Genomic DNA, 24366 nt, shown 5'->3' on the forward strand with positions numbered 1-24366 from the left:
ACTCAACGATATTCCAGGTTTATGAAGGCAGTCTGTATAGAATTGAGTATGGACAGAACAACAGTCAACTGGGTGTCGGCAGATATTGTCCAAATATTTTCATGTTATTTAATAACTGTGCTTAAGTGATTTGATGCACTTCGTGAGGTAAAAGCAGTTTTATTACCATTAAGATCTTTATTATCAATGAAATCATCTTGACTGCATGGTCACTGCTATGATGTTTGAAGCCAGTGCAAGAGATAGAAGAGGTGGAATTTGACCGGTCACTAGTGGGGACATAGAAGGGACATAACTTGTAACAGCAACTGGTGGCGCTACAATCGAGCCCAGAAATTCCAGCCTAGATCGGCAAGGGCAGAGACTGGACTTTTAGGGTCAGTAAACTCCCTTGCCTCCAGAAGATGCAAACCACCTGATAAACATCATTATTTAATTCTAAAAGTGGGGATGGTTGACTTTAGTTATTATTGCATACATTATATAATTAAAACATTCCTCACTTGCCAAAGATGATAAATATTCCATGAGTGTCTTGGTTCATCAATGTGTCGATGTATTGAAACCTTACACATGACACTACAAAACATCAAATTTTGTACCAACATGATTGATTTCTGCTAAGTAATATTTACAAGTATTTTACATCTTTCCCAAAACAAAACTGCTTAAATTACCCAGTCATGTGAGCATGGTGAGACAATCGCAAACTGCTTGATAGAAACAAGTCAACAAAAACAAGGTCAATTGTACATAGGTAATTTCAAATAAAGTCACTGCTTTACCGATGTACTGCTCTGCTCAACATTCACTGGTTGCTAGTGATGTCATTGTATATTGCGATATCAATTATTTTTTAATGTCGATGCTGTTTTGATACAGATTTATGAATATTGATTTGGAATTAGTTTATTCACTGTGACAGAAATGATCACATTTAAGATGACCATACATTATGTCAACACATAAAATTAGATAGAAGATAGAGATAGAGATATACATATAGAATAATCCATTTAATTGTTAACTGATATATCATGATACTTTTGAGTTTAATATTGATACCAAAATTTCCAGTCAATGACACCCCTGCTGGTTTCTGAACCAGCTGTGAATCATGATTCACACCTTAATGTTCTACTAAAGTCTAAAGCTGATTTTGAACCAGCTTTTATACAAGCAAGAGTGTACATTACAGACTATGGTGGAAAAAACATGTATACCTCATTCTTCAAATCCTTTACCTTAATGACACCACATATTTCATAGTTATTATGCTGTAAACATAAAGTGATTGACTGACTGCCAATGTTGTTGGTGTTTCAGCTTGGCATACCGTAATATACCTAAAATATTCCAGTCTCATATGGTAAATTGGATTTAAAAAATTGGTATATTGTCTCTGGAATAATGTAAAAAAATGCGTCAAAACATAGTAACTAAAAATATATTCTTTATTATTCTCGCGGTATTTTTAAAGAGAATTGGCATTTGCACAGAGCAAAAATCAATAATTTATACATTCTGCATGCACTTTAAATATTTAACGCTCTTCAATCGTTCGATTTTACAAAATTCTACAAATCGTCAAATGAAATTTGTCCCACTGTCATTGATCGAAAAGTGAAAATACAAATTCAATCACAAACGACATATTTCCAGTGTCAGATTCTTCGACGACCATGCAGGGCCAAGGGTCAGTACATTCTACCACAAAACAACAAAAATGCTCCAAACTGTTTCCTGGTTACCTGACTCTGAATGAACGATGGACTGGCTCTGTTTACAAATGACGTGCTGTCATGTTGGCGTCGGTCGCAGCCACTTCCGCATGGACTCTTCTGCATAGGGAGATAGAAAAATTGAGTGCCGAAAGCGAAAACAGTGTCGTTAAAGGAATGTTTTTTTTCTTGCCTTTAGGGGACCACACTGATGATGATATGATCGCGAGCTTAATGGAATATCAGACTGAAAATTGGATGTGTTTTGCAAAAAAATATTTTGAGTGGTAATAAATAATCTCAATGAAGGATGTCATGAGAGTCTAGTTTCAAAAATGATCTCCTCGGCTACATGTTTATTGTTGTTATTTCCAATAGTGGGTTTTTTATAGCTCTTTAACCATATTAAATACTGTTGATAGAAATATCAGATTTATCGATATTATTAAATTTACTGTACTATACTGTAAAAGAAAGACAACATTAATCAGTTGACTTTATGATTTTTATATCATAATATTATGCTAGAGGATAAAAAAATATTTTGCGCTAATCTCTCATTTGTTTCGCAACAGTATGACCCGTTTTTAATCACACATTCTCATGTTGGTTGGTTAGTTGGTGTCTTGTTTAACGCCGCACTCAGCAATATTCCAGCTATATGACGGCGGTCTGTAAATAATAGAGTCTGGACCAGACAATCCAGTGATTGACATCATGAGCATCGATCCACGCAATTGGGATCGATAACATGCATCAACCAAGTCAGCGAGCCTGACCACCCGATCCCGTTAGTCGTCTTTTACGACAAGCATAGTTACCTTTTACGGCAAGCATGGGTTGCTGAAGACCCATTCTACCCCGGATCTTCACGGGTCCATTCTCATGTAATAGTTCCGATATAAACATACTGTGAATACACAATGCCTTTTAGAAGTGGTCAAATATAACAAATAATAACACTTTATTTGTAAAGTACAAATCATAGTTACAACTGTACTTTTTGGCTTGAGTCCCATCCGGGATTCGAACTCACACTCGAATAGTGAGGCACCAACTCGCATAGCACACTTCTGCATGTGGATGTTGGATTTATAAAACCATAAGAAAACTAGCCCAATATGTCCCTAATATAACAGCCTCCGTTCGAAGAAGAAAGTTACAATATAGAAGACAAGTTGTGCATACATTAGTATGCCAAAGTCAGCGATCAAACCCACTCAGCCACCGAGGCTGACAAGTACTGTTTACAACGTAAAGAGCTAAATGCAGGTTACCTGGAGATTCAACCGGGCTAAACTGAGAGTGAGGATTCAAATGTTAAATTTACACACTGTTTGTATATAAGCTGATCAAATCAGCTGTTTCCAACCATGGTTGTTATTGTGATTAGAAACCTCTGTTTGATATTTCAGAATCAAGTGTTTTCAATTTTCGTGTTCTAATTTATCGTTGCACCGACAATGATCTCCACCATATGCATTACGACGGGCCTTAAGGAGTATACATTTACATATTGTGCTACTGGGGAGTTAGTGAGAGCTGAACCTCGCTTTGAACAGTAGACGTGCCCGCTAAGGTAGAAGAAAAGCACAATCTCATTAAAATCAGATCTTAGCTCTCACTATCGCGAAACAAAATGTTTTTTTAGCGGCAGCGAGAACTAAGATCTGATTTTAATGAGATTGAAGAAAAACACGAAATAACTTGAGGCACTTTGTTGAAACATATGCGATCTAAAGTATAGACTAAATTCAATTAAATCCAACTCAAGCCTAGAACGATTTGGCAAGTCTAGATTGCTTCATCTCAAACCTTTACGCATTGTTCTGGTATCTATTTGATTTTACTTTATATTTTGTAGATGTATATTTAAGATTTAACTAAATTTCTGGGACTAAATGTTAGTCCAAGGTATGGTGCTGACACTTTCATTAATCGAAGAAACTTAGAGGAGTTTTGAGCTCATGTTTTGATCATGTTTTTCTATATAAAAAATAACAATATAATAAATACGTGTTAAAAAGATGGACACCGTAACTTTTGCCTTTGTATATAAAATCACATGTGTTTGATACAAGTTTTTTTTTTCATAGGATTGAAATACATGTATATTATTTATTCCTTCCTCATGTTTATGACGAACGACATTTTCCTCTTCAGCGATATGTCCTTGGCGCAGTTTTGATATATGTATGCTGTAATCCAGCATGGTTACAAACACGAACCAGTGAAGATCCGGGTCAGAATTCGTTAACAGCAAGCCTTGCTTGTCGCGAGAAGCGACTAACGTGATCGGGTGGTCAGGCTTGCTGACTTGGTTGATGCATGTCATCGTATCCCAATTGCGTAGATCGATGTTCATGATGTCAATCACTGGAGTGTGCAGACTCGATTATTTACAGACCACCATAATAAAACTGGAATATTGCCGAGTTCGGCGTTAAACAACGAACAAACAAACAAACAAACAACACAACAACACAACATGATGAATTTATTTACTGATATGGACTTTCAAGGACACAATCCATCTGGTCTCTTGTCAGCAGTACAGTGCGCAGGGCTGAATTACACCTAGTTGCAATACTACCAGTTGTGTACCTTGATATACCAGTCACTGACCACTGGTCAGCTCTATCGGCCGGGGCTGCATGGTTGCTGGCACGGTGTATGTAAACACCGACACGTAGTAGCTCTACAAGGCGCTGTACTGGTGATACAATGGTTGACCCGTGACTTGTCATCCCCTTGATATATCGGTCACTTGGGGGCATGTCGTTTACAATAACATGGAGACATGTACATGCATATCTCGTGACACGGAACACTTCCATCAAACCACATTCAGCTGACGTCATGGGCACAAGCACATTCACTGATTACAGACTGATGTTATTAATACGTGTCCGCAAGTGCTATTGGTGTTTGTACTTATCCGGACCAATGAGTTACACGTATAGAGACCAATGAGTTACACGTATAGAGTTATTATTATACCAGCATGTGTGTCATATTGAGTTTACTAAACGAGTGTCATAATACTTGAGTGAGTGAGTGAGTGAGTTTGGTTTTAAGCCGCTTTTAGCAATATTCCAGCAATATCACGGCGGGGGACACCAGAAATGGGCTTCACACATTGTACCCATGTCGGGAATCGAACCCGGGTCTTCGGCGTGACGAGCGAACGCTTTAACCACTAGGCTACCCGACCGCCCCCATAATACTTGAATTTTCCGAGCGAGAGCGAGGTCAGTAAATCAGTAATAATTTCAGAATATGTTATGATAAACTCATAGCTACAACAATTCTCTGATGTGTGATAAATGGGAAGGTGAACTTAAATCAAAACATTTTATGGAATAATGTTTTCTCTAATTGTAGAATGTGTACCAATGATGTTAAACTAATAGATTTCCAGTACAGATTAATAAATAGAGCTCTGTATACCAAAAAGGAATTATTGAAAGTGAAGTTAATGGATGATGATATACGCTCTTTTTGTGTCTCTGAATCTGAAACCCTATACCATGTGTATGTAGAATGCTTTTTTTGTAATGGAATTTTTGTTAGAAATTGAAATATACCTAAACTCGAAACTTGCTTATGATATTCATATTACCATTCTGGATAAGTTATTTTGCTACAACAAAAACAACTACCTTTTTAAACATATAATTCTTCTTGCAAAAAAATTCATTCACAAGTCAAGCATTAAGAAAACTCCCTAATGCTTTCCTTTTTTTTCATAAAAATATTGAAAGGTGTGTGTAAAATAGAAACATTTATCGCAGTGAAAAATAGTAGTAGTAACATATTCGACAGAAAATGGAAGGAATTATCAGCCTACTTATAATTTCTCAGTCAATCAATATATGTACATACCCATATCTGATCATGTTTTAAGATTCTATGAATTGCTACACTTATATACCCCATATACCAATGCTTTATTCATGTCTACTGAATTGAAATAAAAATATTTTTAAAAAAATAAAAAAATGTTTGTTTCTTTATTACCCTTTATTTCTTAATTATTTTATGCTCAAAACAAAATGCACTGATCACGAACCACAATTGTCGGATGACGTCAACAATCTTCAGCTAGTACATCATTTCTGGTGTGACGTCATTCCACCCTACCTCTAAATAATTTGTTGTTTGTTTGTTGTTTAACGCCACACTCAGCAATATTCCAGCTATATGACGGCGGTCTGTAAATAATCGAGTCTGGACCAGACAATCCAGTGATTAACATCATGAGCATCGATCCACGCAATTGGGATACGATGACATGCATCAACCAAGTCAGCGAGCCTGACCACCCGATCCCGTTAGTCGCCTTTTACGACAATCATAGACGCCTTCTACGGCAAGCATGGGTTGCAGAAGACCTATTCTACCCTGGATCTTCACGGGTCACCTCTAAATAAGAGAGAAATGGTGGCCATGCGAGTAAATGACATAATGACATACTTTCAAAAAAGGGAAGGCGATCCTGAAATAATAAATTGCATGATGGGTCTGATCAGCTTTGAATAATGCCAGCAACAGTTAGAACGGTTTCGGTACAACCCAGACATGCACGTGAGCCATGCAATTTCTCCGTGCACTTGGGTCATTCTTGATTTTGACACTTCAGTGAAAGGTCATCAAATAGCTCTGAGCGATTTGTATTGTTGATTTAAGTCCTTCAGCTAAGTACTCTTGCTATCTAATTCGAAATGCCCCCTCAACAACGCGGCGAAGGGCTACTACAGTGTTTCAAACTGGTAAACCTCAGCCAAAGATCGCCAATATGTTCAATGTGTCTATGTCTGTCATTTGCAGCCTTTGGATCAGGCTTCTGCAGACAATAAATATTAATGATCGGTAGAAGAGTTATCGTTCTTGTTGGAAGTAGTTGCGTTCATACCCCAATATAGAGCACGAGTCTACAATAAGTGTGTCCCGAAATGGAACGAGTTGGTCACGAATGGTTACGGAAATGTGCAACCATTCGCCACCACTCGCCCCTTTCCGTAACTTGTTCCCGAAATAACATGAGGTGGTCACGAATGCTTCTTGCAGGTTGGTTTGTTGTTTAACGCCGCACTCAGCAATATTCCAGCTATATGACGGCGGCTGCTTGCAGGGTAAGGAAAAGGGCGTGTGGTGACGAATGAAAGAAATTCGAGACGCATTTTGGATAGTCGAAGGAGGGAAGTAACTCTGCCTATCGCTATGTTTGTCGTCGGTGTAATCCATGTTTAAATACCTTAAGCAAATAACATACCCACTTAACCACAAGTACAGCACGTTAACGACCACATCCTGATGCATTTTTGCAAATATTTATGAAAAGTATTATCTCCCAAAGGGATTGTTTTCCTTAATTGTTTTTATCTTCTTCTGCCGTTGTCTGAAGCATGGAAATGAGAAACAATAAACAATTACTAATGCTAACTTGCTGCCAATCGTTTGCGCATGTGTACCATGTACATCCATAGACCATGTCTTAGTTGCGCTGCGCAAGCGAGGTTCCACGTAAAGCATAGCTTGTGCATCACAGCTAGGATATGCTACCAGTCTCTGTATTTCCGTTCAGTAGCACCAAGAGAGACGATATACCGAACTTACATGTTACCATGGATAGTTATTTCGTTTCCAAGATGCAGCTATCACAAATAACAAGTCAGGTGTTCACAACAATAGAGACCCGCCCGGGTGTAACTGAGCGTAAACTGTTGGTTTGATATATTTGGAGCAGCGGTCATCCATTAGTCTGTGCACAGTTGCGTCCCTTAGCTGTGCCAGGGATCATCGGAGCAGTTGTTCGAATCCGGAATTCGCCATAAACGTGATGCTTGCACGAATACTATGCCCAAATTCGTGAATTTCACCAAAGAGGTAAATGTATACAGCATCCCTAACTTCTGACTATTCTCCCTAATTAAACTATGATCTGACGACGGAAATACAGTAAACTACGGTTATAACGAACACAAAGGGACCAATAATTTTAGTTCGTAATAACCGTAGTTCGTTATAAGCATATTTACAGCATGTATACAACAGATGGTCGGGACTAAAATTAAGTTCGTTTTATCTGTCAGTTCGTAATAAGCGTGTTCGTTATAAACACAGATTACTGTACTCTTCAGAGAGACGTTAAACCCCACACACTCACGCAATTTTAAATGTCTACATATATAGTGCCGAGCAATAGAAGTATACGCCCATGTCTGAGGGTGGCTAAAGATGAAACAAATAAGAGATTGAAGGTTATATGCTATGGGGATAAATATGACACGGGTACCATAGTTATGCTTTTGGACGTTAAGTTTGCAGTGTTTTAGCAACTGTTTCCAGCCTCGTAACGTCTTGATAACATTTGTAATATTTTTGTGAAATCTAATTTTCAAGGGTATACTTTCTTTTGCCCGAAAGTATAGACGGCATACACTAGACACATTCATCGACACTCCAGGCTCGGAATGAAATGTTGAAATCGACACCGAGTTTTGTGATATCGACAAGAGCGAGGATGCTGATACCACTGAAATAGACACCGACTGCGCCTGTGTTGACAAGATGGCGGTCTGCAGGCTGATGTGTTTCGCCCTGCTCATGGGGGCAGTCTGTTCTTCAACAGGACGGGTAAATCTTTGATGTTTTGTTGAAAAAATCTTAATATAACGTTGATTGGGGTTTTTGAAAATATGTTTTTGTTTTCTCCGATCATTATGTGGCAAGACGCATTTGTGTGTCTGTCAAATCGTACCATAAAATGCATATTTATGGTACATGTAAGTGCTTAATTAATCAATTAATGGGCTTAACAAGCGTCATAAGTGCATGCCCCTGGGATTAACCTTTTTCTTAATGACAAGGTTTACTGTTGTGAATGTCTCTGTGGGATTAGGATAATCTTTTAATGCTACGTCTTTGTTTACTTTCATCAAAATTTGCCATAACTGCCACATTGTCAGAGCTTGATGTGTCTTTTAAGCTATGCACGTTGACTTCACGTCCTTTTTGTATTGATTAATACTTATCATCAATATTGGAATAAGCATTTCTCTTGTGGGCACGGGTGGCCCAGTCGCCTGAGGCGTCGCAGTTCGCTATACAGATACTATGATGATGAAGTCGAATCCAACATTCGCCCTGACCGTGTATCTAGGCTTGTCACCTCCACCCCGTGCTCGTGGGTTAAAGTATCTGAGACCTTCATCACCTTGGGTCTTCCTACCACTGTACCACATCAAGCTAACGCGCCGTTGTATAACTGAAATACTGCTCAAAACTGCGTTAAACCAAACTCACTGACTCTACTTCTCAATGATATAACCATGATTTAACGTTCACGGGACAATAATTCATAAACGGAATTCCAACTGATACATTTTATATATGATTACTTTATATCATTATGAAACAAGTATACATATATACTTTATGTAAACCTTCGTATATGAAGTATCTAACAAATGCATAAAAGTAATTGATTATTATTTAATTTAGTAAAATTATTTGCTAAAAAAACCCACAAATTTTAAAGCAACTTACAGATTTCTGCGGTACATCCTACGCGAAAATATTAACATTGTAAACTGTCTCCCTCTCATTAACACATGCGAAATATAAACCTATACAATCTTTTTACAATAGTTTCGGAATTGATTTCCTTGTTGCATATTGTATGACCGTCTTCGTCTTTCAGGCCAATGGAAATGCAGAGAAGAAAAGGGGGTTCCCCTTTCAGTTTGAAGCACCAATGAACGAAAGAGGTAAAATCGCGCCCACATATGTGCAGTGGTCAACCGAAACACAAACAGCTTATAAGATTAGAAAGCACAATTCTGTTCCTTTTAAACAACATCCAATAATATTGTAAGGATATTGAGTTTGTTTGTCGTTTGTTTAACCTACTCACTGCAAGATCCCCGGGATATCAAATAAATAATCGAGACATACCAGTGATTGATGTATGAAGATTATTATACAAACGTGTGTCATACTGATTTTACGAAACAAGAGTCAGAATTCTTGTATTTCACGAGCTTACTGATCACGACCGCTGTCTGAGAAAGCAAACAATCTTCAGCTGTGACGTCGTTTCTGGTGTGGCGTCATTCTGAATGACGTCAACAATGCCGTCCGGACGACGCAAACAATACACTGGCGCGCGTGAAATGATATTTGCACTAGTGCACATACGATATTTATTAACCAATATGAGTATAAATGGAGGATGTATGAGTATAAATGGTAAATGGTAGATTTGTATTTCTATCTACAGTGTAGATATCGCTTGATCTCAACAAAGCGATATCTCCTGTGGGAGCCAGTTTTGGATGATAAACAATGCAAACAGCCAAGTCGTACGGTAATCGTTGGTTGTCGGGGACTACTCTAACCCGGAATAACAATGTACTAATACTATTACAAGAAGATATAGTGATAAATATTCGACCATTGAACAGTTTGCTATCATATCTGTACAACGAAACTAACCGCAAGCTTTCTTATCAGGGCGGGAAATATGCGAACTGAAGTTATAAATAATCAAACCTAATGAAATGTTGACGTCGGTATGATAACAAATAGGGTTTCACTCCACCACTTAGCTCCGTGGGGATACCGAAGACGAATTGAAGTCCCCCTGTCATATGTTGGTAATATTGTTGTTGTTGTTGTTGTTGTTGTTGTTGTTGTTGTTGTTTGTTATTTTACGCCGCACTCAGCAGTATTCCAGCTATATGTCGGCGGTCTGTAAATAATCGAGTCTTGATCAGACAATCCAGTGATTGATATCTTGAGCATCTGGGATGCGATTGGGATGCGATGACATGCATCAAAAAGTCAGCGAGCCTGACCACCCGATCCCGTTAGTCGCCCCTTACGACAAGCATAGTCGCCCTTTACGGCCAGCATGGGTTGATGAAGACCTATTCTACCCCGAATCTTCACGGGTCGTTAGTAAAAAGAGCTTGATGAATGATGATATCCAGTTCCCGTTGTATATGCAGAAATGTATCTCTCTTGCAGAAGATCACTTTCAGACCTCGTACAAAATTCATCAAATAATAAGCATAATTTTAACATATGAGTCGAAGGCTGTTGTAGTGTAAAAGTTGCAAAGGTTACTAAAACGAAAGTCGTTGTTAGATTTGTATTTTATTAATTCATTCATTCCACATAATTACTTGTAGTGTTTGTGTCACATGGAAAAAAGGAAAAACAACCCAAACAATTTACAACCACCTTTTAAAAATTTTACGTTTTGAGAAATGGCTAAATGAAATCGATATCCTGATTTCGTTTTGGAAATGAAGTTGGCTTTTGTATTATTGCTTACCGATAGTGCATGTCTGTATGTTAACAGATTCACTTCAATAAACTATACAGGCCATGGACACGTTTGTCAGCTACATGCCTGCCACAAGTCAATCAGGTTCAAAACTAGCAAAAATTCACGAAAATTAAGCTTAAAAGTTTGCTGAACTGTGTTCAAAATCATCAAAAATTAGTTGTAGAATTTACAAAAAATCTAGTTTTTTGGGGCCGCGGAATACAACGGGAGCTGACAATCGGATGATAACAATGTTTGAACTGGTTGATTGTGCGTCATTGGGGCGGGATACACTTCTCCAAATCAAATTTCTAAAATAAAGTGCAATTCGTATACATTTGAATTGTTGGGTGACGAGATCTAGACCGATTTAGAGTACAAAACACCCCGGAATAAAGGAGGTTCTAGCAAGAGTTATGTCCCTTTTAAACTCGCAACTTTGAACTCGCAACCAACAGACCGTAATGTTTGCAAACAAGTGATGACTTCCGTGACGCCGAATATTCTTCACCCAGCTGAATTATTTTCTTTGCTTTTCAGATTGAATTTCTTTTTTATTTCAACTATCATGCAAATGGTATCATGTAAGGGGGGCAGTTTGGGGATTTTCTGTTCGTCTGCAATCTCGAACCAATCTGATCAAACAAGCAAATAGGTAAATTCATCTGGGAAATCTGGTCATTAGTAAACATTTTCAATATTCACTTTGATTGCATTGACAATGACATAATAAAAAAAATAAACGTGACTACATCTTGGGTGAGAAGGCACACGTCAAGAGTCTAGTGGGGTGGTCGGGTAGCCTAGTGGTTAAAGCGTTCGCTCGTCACGTCGAAGACCCGGGTTTGATTCCCGACATGGGTACAATGTGTGAAGCCCATTTGTGGTGTCCCCCGCCGTGATATTGCTGGAAGAGGTGTAAAACCATACCCCACTCACTTGATTGAGTGAGTGAGTTTGGTTTCACGCCGCTTTTAGCAACATTACAGCAATTTCGACGTGACGAGCGAACACTTTAACCACTAGGCTTCCCGACCGCCCCCACCCAATTAAGAGCCCTGGAAGGGCCTCTTCCAAACAGACGGCTGCGATGTCAGCCGAGAGTCTAACGAAGGTGAAACGCGCTGGGGAGGAGCTTGCAACAATTTATGTAAATGGTCACGGTCCGTTGCCAGTACGTGATTATGCTTACATATATATTGAAAGGGATCCTCTTTACATCTTCATGTTACTCTTCATCCTCTCTTTTTCTTTTGAGAACGTGTCACTCTGTCAACACGATCATTATTAACACTCGGCCGTCATGGAACAGATGTGTTTGGTTGAAAGAGAGCTAAAATATTCATACGTTTTGAATGTATAATTGATACCGTTGTATTCAAATTCAAATGGATCACTATTCCAACAGAACCATCTATAACATCTACATACACTTTTTATGTTAAAACTTCATGTTTTTGCAGCATTTCGGGAGCACATAAAGAGACTTGAAAACGAATCGAGATATGGTGTAGGTAAGTTGGAATATATGTATAAATATCGAATTAAGAACATCATTCTCTAGTTCTTGTCAATCCTAGTATACAATACCATCACCCAGACAGGTCCCGCTAGGTTCACTGTAACAAGGGAAGATATATGCCGCTACAAGATATTTCGGATTATCCGTCCTTTTGCGAGGGTTTTTCAGCATCCATTTACGAGGGAAAGAAAGTGAGTGAGTGAGTGAGTGAGTGAGTGAGTTTGGTTTAACGCCGCTTTTAACAGTATTAAAAACAGTATTTTAACAGTATCGCGGCGTGTCAGCTTAATGTTGGAGGAAAGCCCGAAGTGATGCAGGTCTCAGACGTTTACCACTTCGGTGAAACCCACGAGCACGGGTATGGTGATGACAAACCTAGAAACGTAATCGGGGCGAACCAAGATTCGAACCCACAATCATAGCTTTCTTGCGTGCCCAAGGGACGCAACTCTGCACAACGAGTCGCGCCGCCTTAGGTGACTGGGCCACCCGTGCCCCCTCCGTAATTGCGAGTTTCGAGTAGGTTATTATATATTATCTAATGACGTTTAAAGAGAGACAGTGTCAATATCGGAAAGTTAATACACACAAGCATTCTACCCTTATTCTACTAGCCCTGACAAACTATTGGAAGAATAGAGGCCAGATCTCTCTCACACACCAGGCCCAGCAAAAAGTCAGAGAGGGGACCGGGGTTGACCCAAACGCCCGTAAAATATACCCAAAGACCACACACTGCAAAATTGGTATCGTTCCATGTCAATTCGATGCACCAAACCCGACTTGCACGTTTATAATAGTTGCATGCAATGTTTAATATGTTTCAGCATTTAAGTTGCCGGTGGCCTGTGTTAGGGTTGTTCCCACTGTGAGAACACCCCGTTTTAATTGTATGAATAATATTGTATGCCCAAATATATTTGACAAATATATTTATTTTTAAGAGAAATTTGCATTCATGACTCAACTTGTTCTCGTCGCTATATGGCTGAAATAATGCCGATGCGACGTTAACTTTTAACTCATTCACTCAGCCTTTAAACTGACCACTACCTGTACACATTTTGTGGATGATATATGTTCAATGATGAAAATGTCAAAGTAACCGTGGGAGTTGAATGCACGCCGCAACGATAAATGTATATCTCGAAGTCTGTCATATGTTAGATATGAAGACCTGTATGTACAAGTAGAATTCAAACGTACCATGTGTTTAATGCACAGTTTTATCATCACGTGTCTCGAATTCCAACTGGAGTGAAGTACTACTGTGTCAACAAACTGCTTCAGCATATTGAGCGCCATAAAATGGGATACGTAGACAGTACAAGTTGTAGCTACTGTTCTAATGAAACAGGCGATCTTATACATATATTTTTGGAATGTAACAAAGTCAGCTCCAATTGGCGAGAGACATGGAAATTTCGATATCGCACAAAACCCCAAACCCGGTAACAACATCTAAAGAAAAAGTTGTTTTGGGTTATTTATCGAAAAATAACAGCCGTTTAAACCTCATCATTTTTTTGTCAAAACGAATCATTTTCAACTTTAGAAATAATAAATATCCACCAACATTCCAATTCATACAGGAGCTCACTGAATTTTATAAATTAAGAAAAAACTTCCGTCATTAATTGTAACAGAAATTAGTTTAAAAAACTTTGGTCAGGCTGTCATTCTATATTTATGTGATTATATTGTCCTGCAAAACCGTGTAAATGCTCAAGAAAAATAAACAAATTATTAAAAAAATATTGAGCGCCATATACATTCGATTCGACTGTAATCCTCGATGCTGTGTTTGTAGACGGTGACCCAGACTTCATAGTGGACGTGCAGGGGTTGTTGATCAGCTATCCGCTATGCTTCCATGTCGGCGGGCAACAGGGAGAGGTGCTCCGTCTCCTTCAACACCAAAACCTGTGTGAGTGGTCTCCCTTCTCTGACTGAGTTGTAGACACGACGGGGAGTTACGATCACCAAAGTTCGCTTTTTATAACTGTACCCTGTTCCTAGACATGTGACCCATGAAGATCCGGGGTAGAATAGGTCTTCAGCAACCCATGCTTGCCGTAAAAAGCGACCATGGCTGTTTGTAAGAGGCGACTAAGGGGATCGGGAGGTCAGGCTCGCTGCCTCGGTTGATGCATGTCATCAATACCAATTGCGTGGATCGATGTTCATGATGTCAATCCCTGGATTGTCTGGTCCAGACTCGATTATTTACAGACCGCCGTCATATAGATGGAATATTGCTGAGTGCGGCGTAAAACAACAAACCAAACCAAACCCTAGACATGTTCCAGTTTTTGTGAAACCCACGATTACTCGATCACCAGTCGTTGGTACTGACAGAACGGAGCGAACCAGGGATTCAAAACATAATGAGGCCAGGGTTATTATTTATTGTTTGTGTCAAGAGATAACTGGACAGTTGTCGATATTGGTTTTTAATGAGAATTATCTAGACGAATCTCTCAGTTTCTATTAAACGAGTGAGTGAGCGTATTGTGGCTTCACTTGGGTTAAATCAAATCTGTCATCAAAGGACAGTACAATAACTAGCAATATATCACAGATTTTCTTTTAAAACTAGTCTCACAACACTAAAAATATCACACTCTGTGACAACCCAGCAGGATATGCTCCATCGGTAGAGAGTAGAGTGACCTAGAATAGGTCTTCAGCAACTCATGCTTGCCATGAAAGGCGACTTTGCTTGTCGAAAGAGGCGACTAACGGGATCGGGTGGTCAGGCTCGCTGACTTGGTTGATGCATGTCATCGCAATGCTCACTATATCAATCACTGGATTGTCCGGTCAAGACACGATTATTTACAGACCGCCGTCATATAGCTGGAATATTGCTGTGGGTGGCGTTAAACATCAAACAAACAAACAAAAACTAGGATATTCCACAGTTTTGTGTTGTACGATTGGGGAGTGCTCTTCACAAGGAATATCACTGAGACGATGATCTAAAACAGAATCCACTATTGGCACCTTTAACTGATATGGAATAATTCTTTTCAGCGCTTTTCGTCAACGCCAAAATAATTGAACGAAACGAGACACGCAAGACGTACCTGGGATCAGTGGCCATTATTCGTCATAATGTGAGAATATTCGCCACTAGAAGAGGCGTCCAGATCAACCGATATACCTTCAGCTGGTCAGGTATGACAGCCTTCCGCTTGTACGGTCATCGGGTCGTCGTTGGCCAGAATCTCTTGGCCGTGACCTTCAGAAACAAAAACGTAACGCTTGTCATCAGACGTCACGAGATATCAGTGGATTATGAGGACTCTTTCGTGGAGCCATCCCATAATGTTGGAGAATCGATGTCAGAGATTGTCCAGAGTCATATGACGCCATCAAATCACGACGTGACGTCCCGAAATCACGATGTGCCGTCACCAAATCCGAACTTCGCCTACCTTGGGTTCTACATTGCAGATTCTACAGGACTTACCGCGCCATGCCATGGCCTCTTGGGTAATGCATGTTTTGTGATATCTCTAAAAAAAACCTCACAACTCAAAAATCAATTAACTGAAGTTCCAAATGTAACAGTGATATTACTTGTAGACAATATTTCGATCGATTTAGTATTTTCACTGTAAAAAGAAATGACGTCATCCGCTGTTTGATTACATCAAATAATTCGAAAGTGACACATATGGGTGTGTCGTCACTCCGCAGATTATTTCTTTTCTGGATCATTTTCAGTAAGGTAACATAGATTTATGTTACTTTCACTCATTAAGTAATTCACTCCTAGCCTGGGGCCTTGGCAAACATGGAGAATCGACGTGACGTGCCAACGCTTTAGCCATTAAGTGAATGATTGAGTGAGTTAGGTTAAACGCTGCTTTGAACAGTATTCCAGTTATATCACGGCGTGCTCTTTAATGTTAGAAAGTCCGAAGTGATGCCGCTCTCAGACGTTTACCACTTTGATGAAACCTACGAGCACGGGTATGGTGCTGACAAACCGAGAAACATAATCGCGGTGAACCGGGATTCGAACCCACGATCATAATTTTCTAGCATGCTCAAGCGGCGCAACTGCGAATTGCGCCGCCTGAGACGACATCCCCCTTTAGCCAGTGAGTGAGTATTGTTTGACGCCACTTTTAGCATTATTTCAGCAATAACAAGGCGTGGGGCACCGGCAATGGGCTTCACATTGTACCCATGTGGGGAATCGAACCCGGGTCTTCGGCGTGGCGAGCGAACACTGTAACCACTTGTTTTGTAACCACTTTAACCAAGCTGGAAGTATCTCTCATTAAATACATTTTTAAAATGTCTTTTTTTCTTACCAGGCCAGTTTGTCCATAAAAGTGTGCTACTCACTTCCGTGCAAGTAAGGAACGGAAAGAGAAAGGGGAAAATCGCAGTTGTCTCCCCTTTTTACAGCACGCACACTTTCAGCATGGCTACATTAACTGAACGCACGAATCACGGTACAGGGAGAAATGTGACCTGCTGGCGTCTCCGACGTGGCGGGGACAGCATTGTTGACGGTAACTACATCGACTACATGGTCTCACATCTTCGGGACACAGAGATCATAAGGTTTCACTGAACACCTGCACTCACTTTCAACTGTGTTGGGACAAGGTTACGGAAAGAGACGAGTGATCACGAAACCGATGTTGGCCTAAAGAGAACCACTGTTCTCAGAATACAAAGATTTTCACAGAATCATATATAATGTCAGAACGTAAACATATTACCATATTGGAAATGGTTACAATATATGCTTTATAAACTACGAATATAATTGGATTAGTTTATTTAAATAATCTTGCAGCAGTGAATACCAAACACTGGCTAAATGACATACAGTGAATACCCCTCTAATACGGATTGTACCGTTCCCAGTGAAATATCCACTCTTGGATGCATAGTTTTGTTTGTTTGCTGTTTAAAGCCGCAGTCAGCAATTCAATACTCCACTTTTGGCCTGTAAATAATCGAGACAAGCAGACAATCCAGTGATTGACATGAACATCGATCTCCACAATTGAGATACGATGACATGCACCAACAAAGTCAACGAGCCTGACCACCCGATCCCGTTAGTCGCCTCTTACGTCAGTGATACGCTGTGACGCCATGAAATAATCAGTAACGGTGTGTGTATGTATTACGTTTGCGATGTTGTAGGGAGCGCGAAATCATAATTCACATGTGTTTCTAAAACACGTTTGTCCCAATATTATGACTAATAAAATTGTGTCATATAGACGTTGGGTGTTTGACGTCATTCAATCCGGCGACAATGAGACCTTCTACGAGTTTTATATCAAACTTGGTACAGGGAAACCAGCCAAGAGCATCGAACCATCCACTGAAAACCAATATCCTCATATGATCATCATTTACTATAGTTCCTCCCACACTCGCAATTCCAGTTATATCTCGGAGTGTGTGAGTATGGTTTTACGCCGCTTTTAGCACTATTCCAGCAATATCACGGCGGTGGATACCAGAAATGGGCATCAAGCATTGTACCCATGTGGGAAATCAAACCCGGATATTTTCGTGACGAGCGAACGCTTTAACCACTATACTACTACCCCATCGCCCATCTCTCTCTCTCTCTCTCTCTCTCTCTCTCTCTCTCTCTCTCTCTCTCTCACACACACACACACACACACATGCACGAAGCTTTATAAGTGCATTATTCTTGAAGGCAACGATAAACCCTATGTCACCTCACCTATAAACACGGACAGTCATAGTCTAGTTTCCCTATTAACTATAAACACAAACTGTACTTCCGAGGTAAACATAATCATGAAGGAGTTGTTCTGGTTGTACTGACAGGTAACACTTTCACCTGAAGATGAACGCCCTCAGAGCACTCCCGAACACAGCCGATTGTGCCCAAAGCTACCATAAATTTGTTCCTAGTGTGTTATTTTTAGCACGAAAGACGTCATCCTCCTCAATAATCACATGTGGATGGATGTCTGATTCCTTAAAGTACGCGTTGACAACTATACATTAGAGGGACTTGTCATCTACTCGACGGCTTCATCCGAAAGAGTTCCATCATCCATGAATAGATATATTGTTCAGATACAGAAACATAGTGATGTCTACATTGTTATTTTATAATGTATTTAAAAATAATTAATTTGTTCAAGTCAAAAGAGGAAAAATATATTTGGTCCTCAGGGTCGGCCCAAAAATTCTTGTTATTGCTGGGAGGGAAACAACACTCAAATTCTTAGTCCTCTACCCCCACCATTTAATTAGCCCGCGTAATCACCATAAGCCAATTTGCGTCAGGGACCCAACAAAATCGCCTTCTCACCAGCGAGGGGCAAACAGGGAGCTCGTTGACAGCGTGAGGGGATCCTCGCATTTGAGTAGATGAGTAGATGCTTACTATATGCTTTATAAATAACCCTTCAACTTGAAAATTCATCTGCAGCATGTGTAATTGTATATGTACAATTATGTAATTCATTATACAGGAAATACGTGTACGTATTATTTTTATAACATTTAAAATCAACAGGAACGACCCTTTTTTCAGGCGAACTACATTTAATACAACAATTACTACTCCCTTCTTGTCATCATTCTTGTGTATTTGTCGCCATTGACGTGATGCTCAGTTAATGACTTTATTACAGGTATAATAAGTGGTAGAACCATAAGGATTATTTGACAAAGACTATGCAAAATAACGTTCACCCCTGCCCTGAGGGTGTCAATGTAATATAGCAATCAGTGGTTTGCAATGTGTCGGGGGTAATTATTTAATCTCCGATTGGGTTATAAATCCAGGTTTGATGCGGTGAATGTGCAACATGTTATGTAATATGCACGTGACAGGGCAGCTGAGTTGCAAAAACAAACATCGAAGATAATACGTTAATCGATTAATCATTGTTATCTTGCACAATGGATTTGTCCAAAGTAAGTGTTTACGTGTGTATATTTACTAAAGCAGACGGAATAGTGCCTATTGTAACACGGAATCCCCGAGATGCAGTCCGGCAAGCATAGGTTGCTAGGGACCTATTGTTACACGGAATCCCCGCGGTGCAGTCCAACAAGCATAGGTTGCTAGGGAACTATTGTAACACGGAATCCCCGCGGTGCAGTCCAACAAGCATAGGTTGCTAGGGAACTATTGTAACACGGAATCCCCGAGATGCAGTCCGGCAAGCATAGGTTGCTAGGGAACTATTGTTACACGGAATCCCCGCGGTGCTGTCCGACAAGCATAGGTTGCTAGCAAACCATATTAACACGGAATCCCGAAGGTGCAGTCCGACAAGCATAGGTTGCTATGGACCTATTGTAACACGGAATCCCCAAGGTGCAGTCCGATAAGCATAGGTTGCTAGGGAACTATTGTAACACGGAATCCCCGCGGTGCAGTCCGACAAGCATAGGTTGCTAGGGAACTATTGTAACACGGAATCCCCAAGGTGCAGTCCGACAAGCATAGGTTGCTAGGGACCTATTGTAACACGAAATCCCCGCGGTGCAGTCCGACAAGCATAGGTTGCTAGGGACCTATTGTAACACGGAATCCCCGCGGTGCAGTCCGACAAGCATAGGTTGCTAGGGACCTATTGTAAAACGGAATCCCCAAGGTGTAGTCCGACAAGCATAGGTTGCTAGGGACCTATTGTAACACGGCATCCCCGCGGTGTAGTCCGACAAGCATAGGTTGCTATGGACCTATTGTAACACGGAATCCCCGCGGTGCAGTCCGACAAGCAAAGGTTGCTAGGGACCTATTGTAACACGGAATCCCCACGGTGCAGTCCAACAAGCATAGGTTGCTACGGACCTATTGTAACACGGAATCCCCGCGGTGCAGTCCGTCAAGCATAGGTTGCTACGGACCTATTGTAACACGAAATCCCCGCGGTGCAGTCCGGCAAGCATAGGTTGCTAGGGAACTATTGTAACACGGAATCCCCGCGGTGCAGTCCGACAAACATAGGTTGCTAGGGAACTATTGTAACATGGAATCCCCGCTGTGCAGTCCGACAAGCATAGGTTGCTATGGACCTATTGTAACACGGAAACCCCAAGGTGCAGTCCGACAAGCATAGGTTGCTAGGGAACTATTGTAACAAGGAATCCCCGCGGTGCAGTCCGACAAGCATAGGTTGCTAGGGACCTATTGTAACACGGAATCCCCAAGGTGTAGCCCGACAAGCATAGGTTGCTATGGACCTATTGTAACACGGAATCCCCAAGGTGTAGCCCGACAAGCATAGGTTGCTAGGGACCTATTGTAACACGGCATCCCCGCGGTGTAGTCCGACAAGCATAGGTTGCTAGGGACCTATTGTAACACGGCATCCCCGCGGTGTAGTCCGACAAGCATAGGTTGCTAGGGACCTATTGTAACACGGAATCCCCGCGGTGCAGTCCGACAAGCATAGATTGCTATGGACCTATTGTAACACGGAATCCCCGCGGTGCAGTCCGACAAGCATAGGTTGCTATGGACCTATTGTAACACGGAATCCCCGCGGTGTAGTCCGACAAGCATAGGTTGCTATGGACCTATTGTAACACGGAATCCCCGCAGTGTAGTCCGACAAGCATAGGTTGCTAGGGAACTATTGTAACACGGAATCCCCGCGATGCAGTCCGACAAACATAGGTTGCTACGGACCTATTGTAACACGGAATCCCCGCGGTGTAGTCCGACAAGCATAGGTTGCTAGGGACCTATTGTAACACGGAATCCCCGCGGTGTAGTCCGACAAGCATAGGTTGCTACGGACCTATTGTAACACGGAATCCCCGCGGTGTAGTCCGACAAGCATAGATTGCTATGGACCTATTGTAACACGGAATCCCCGCGGTGTAGTCCGACAAGCATAGGTTGCTATGGACCTATTGTAACACGGAATCCCCGCGGTGTAGTCCGATAAGCATAGGTTGCTACGGACCTATTGTAACACGGAATCCCAGCGGTGTAGTCCGACAAGCATAGATTGCTATGGACCTATTGTAACACGGAATCCCCGCGGTGTAGTCCGACAAGCATAGGTTGCTATGGACCTATTGTAACACGGAATCCCCGCGGTGTAGTCCGACAAGCATAGGTTGCTACGGACCTATTGTAACACGGAATCCCCGCGGTGTAGTCCGACAAGCATAGGTTGCTAGGGACCTATTGTAACACGGAATCCCCGCGGTGTAGTCCGACAAGCATAGGTTGCTAGGGAACTATTGTAACACGGAATCCCCGCGGTGCAGTCCGTCAAGCATAGGTTGCTATGGACCTATTGTAAAACGGAATCCCCGCGGTGCAGTCCGACAAGCATAGGTTGCTATGGACCTATTGTAACACGGAATCCCCGCGGTGTAGTCCGACAAGCATAGATTGCTATGGACCTATTGTAACACGGAATCCCCGCGGTGTAGTCCGACAAGCATAGGTTGCTAGGGACCTATTGTAACACGGAATCCCCGCGGTGTAGTCCGACAAGCATAGGTTGCTAGGGAACTATTGTAACACGGAATCCCCAAGGTGCAGTCCGTCAAGCATAGGTTGCTATGGACCTATTGTAACACGGAATCCCCGCGGTGTAGTCCGACAAGCATAGGTTGCTAGGGACCTATTGTAACACGGAATCCCCGCGGTGTAGTCCGACAAGCATAGGTTGCTACGGACCTATTGTAACACGGAATCCCCGCGGTGTAGTCCGACAAGCATAGGTTGCTATGGACCTATTATAATCTCCACGATGCATTGGTTTTGACTTCTCGAGTCACGGCTACCACGAGAGCAGGTGGTATGTTTGTTAACAAGATAATAAATGTCAAACCTTGACACATTAGGTCTGCATGTTTCCTTGATTTCACCGATAGCAGCTAAAAAGAACATTCAATCATTCTGGAGACACGCAATGCTTACACCTGCCACCGTGTGCTTTGATGACGTCACTCAGAGAGCGGTGTATGCAACAACTATGTCGTGAATAATGAATCATTTTTGATAAATTTCTGTTGCATAATTCATATTATTTGCGAACACATCGGTTTGGCGCCTCATGCTGACGTATTTGTAACGGATTGTGAAACGATTTACATACTATTCTAATCCTGGGATTTTGTATGAAGACGAGCCACATGTATACTTCTTAGCTACAATTGCAAAACCAGATATATTTTAAATTAAAAAGATAAGCTTATATATTTAAAAAAATATAATAAAACAGCCCTTAACAATGAAAGGTTTTTAGCAGACGTGTGTGCGTGCGTGCTTGCGTGTGTGCGTGTGCGTGTGCGTGTGCGTGTGTGTGTGTTGTTACGGGTTTAATTATTATCGCGCTGTACTCCACGCATAAGCATGCACAAAGCGCTAAGACATCAAGGGAATATTCAACCCACGCTGCCCGTGGGGCGCTAGAAGGTTAACAGTTGCATTACTCTCTCGTACTACCGGGTACCCCTACACTGCTGGGTGAACAGAGGCATATTACGAACATTGTATTTATGTTGGATATGACTCGCAACGGGCCTTTTATAGTGTATTTCTGACATTAGTTAAGGCAATAAATCCTTAATAAATGTCAAAGAACGTACATGACGTACACCACTCACTACTTTAATCTTAACCACATGTGCCTGACGTCAGTCTATCATAGAATATAATAACTCCCCAGGTTGGATAAACAAATCTTATTATTTTCATTGGAATGAAAAATACTGGTGTGTAACTACATATAGTGATTGACACTCCGTGACACCAGGGAATGCAAAACGTTTGCAACCCGTACTTCCGCCAGGGCGTGTGTAACACACGCGGATACAAACACCTACTTTGACACTCCGGGTAATTGACAGCAATATATGTGAAATGAACATACGTCCGCCCGATAAAGCAGGCACAACGCCCCAGTCAAAACATGCATGTACGTTTCAGGAAGCTATTCTTAATGTACGTCCGTAGGCCTTGCTTTTGTACGCAAAATTAAACATACATTCACATATTACATAGCTCTTATACATTAGAGGTTAACCTTTGGTTGAAAAAATATTGAGCAAATTTCGAGAGGATTCAGCAAGTGGGAAAGAAAATTAGAGTGAATTGAATAAGAACAGATAATTTAAAAAATAATAAAATTAAAAGTTAGTTAGTTAAAACATGTAATGCAGTCGATAGTTGTAAAGGTAGCAGCAGCAGCAGCAGCAGTAGTAGTAGTAGTAGTAGTAGTAGTAGTAGTAGTAACAGTAGCAGTGGTAGTAGTAACAGTAGCAGAAATAGTACAAAGAGTGGTGGTGATGGTAGTAGTAGTGGTAGTAGTAGTGGCATTAGTATAGTAGTAGTAGTGATGGTGGTAGTAGTAGTAGTAGTAGTAGTAGTAGTAGTAGTGATGGTGGTAGTAGTAGTAGTAGTAGCAGTAGTAGAAGTAGTAGTAATAGTAGTAGTGTAGCAGTAGTGGTAGTAGTAGATGCAGTAGTTGTAGTAGTGGTGGTGGAAGTGGTAGTATAAGTGATAGTAGTGATGGTGGTTGTGGTAGTAGTAGTAGTAGTAGTAGTAGTGGTGGTAGTGGTAGTGGTGGTAGTGGTAGTGGTAGTGGTAGTGGTAGTGGTAGTGGTAGTAGTAGTAGTAGTAGTAGTAGTGGTGGTGGTGGTGGTGGTGGTAGTAGTGGTGATGGTGGTGGTTGTAGTAGTAGTAGTAGTAGTAGTAGCAGCAGCAGCAGCAGCAGCAGTAGTAGTAGTAGTAGTAGTGGTGGTGGTGGTTGTAGTAGTAGTAGTAGTAGTAGTAGCAGCAG

The 24366-nt window shown here is 41.0% G+C and overlaps 2 protein-coding genes across 3 annotated transcripts in view; one reads left to right on the forward strand and one right to left on the reverse strand.

Annotated features, from left to right (window-relative positions):
* The window catches only part of LOC139445774 (kelch-like protein 12), a 28380-nt gene extending 26536 nt beyond the window's left edge, over positions 1 to 1844 (reverse strand). Inside the window, exon 1 of one of the 2 annotated variants that reach the window (XM_071226987.1) lies at positions 1752 to 1844. The gene's annotated coding sequence lies outside the window, so the exon portion shown is untranslated. Of the gene's footprint in view, positions 1 to 263; positions 324 to 1751 lie in introns of those variants that run through there. The other variant, XM_071226988.1, reaches the window with a different exon arrangement.
* Positions 1845 to 8275: 6431 nt separating this feature from the next.
* Positions 8276 to 18162, forward strand: LOC139445326 (inter-alpha-trypsin inhibitor heavy chain H3-like). The gene is made up of 6 exons (XM_071226449.1): positions 8276 to 8360; positions 9427 to 9493; positions 12522 to 12572; positions 14391 to 14507; positions 15617 to 16078; positions 16912 to 18162. The coding sequence occupies exons 1-6, from the start codon at positions 8295 to 8297 to the stop codon at positions 17172 to 17174; spliced, it is 1026 nt and encodes a 341-aa protein (XP_071082550.1). The 5' UTR covers positions 8276 to 8294; the 3' UTR covers positions 17175 to 18162.
* The last annotated feature ends 6204 nt before the right edge of the window (positions 18163 to 24366 follow it).

Source organism: Haliotis cracherodii, unplaced genomic scaffold (assembly GCF_022045235.1).
Source record: "Haliotis cracherodii isolate W230 unplaced genomic scaffold, xgHalCrac1.p SCAF_6, whole genome shotgun sequence".
Taxonomy (NCBI): Eukaryota; Metazoa; Mollusca; class Gastropoda; order Lepetellida; family Haliotidae; genus Haliotis; species Haliotis cracherodii.

What these genes read in the sequence shown, in the direction of transcription:
- LOC139445326 (XM_071226449.1), top strand. Translation starts at nt 8,295, where the DNA reads ATGGCGGTCTGCAGGCTGATGTGTTTCGCCCTGCTCATGGGGGCAGTC. An exon ending in CGAATCGAGATATGGTGTAG is followed by an intron (nt 12,573 to 14,390) that starts GTAAGTTGGAAT and finishes CTGTGTTTGTAG; the next exon opens with ACGGTGACCCAGACTTCATA. An exon ending in GCCATGCCATGGCCTCTTGG is followed by an intron (nt 16,079 to 16,911) that starts GTAATGCATGTT and finishes TTTTCTTACCAG; the next exon opens with GCCAGTTTGTCCATAAAAGT.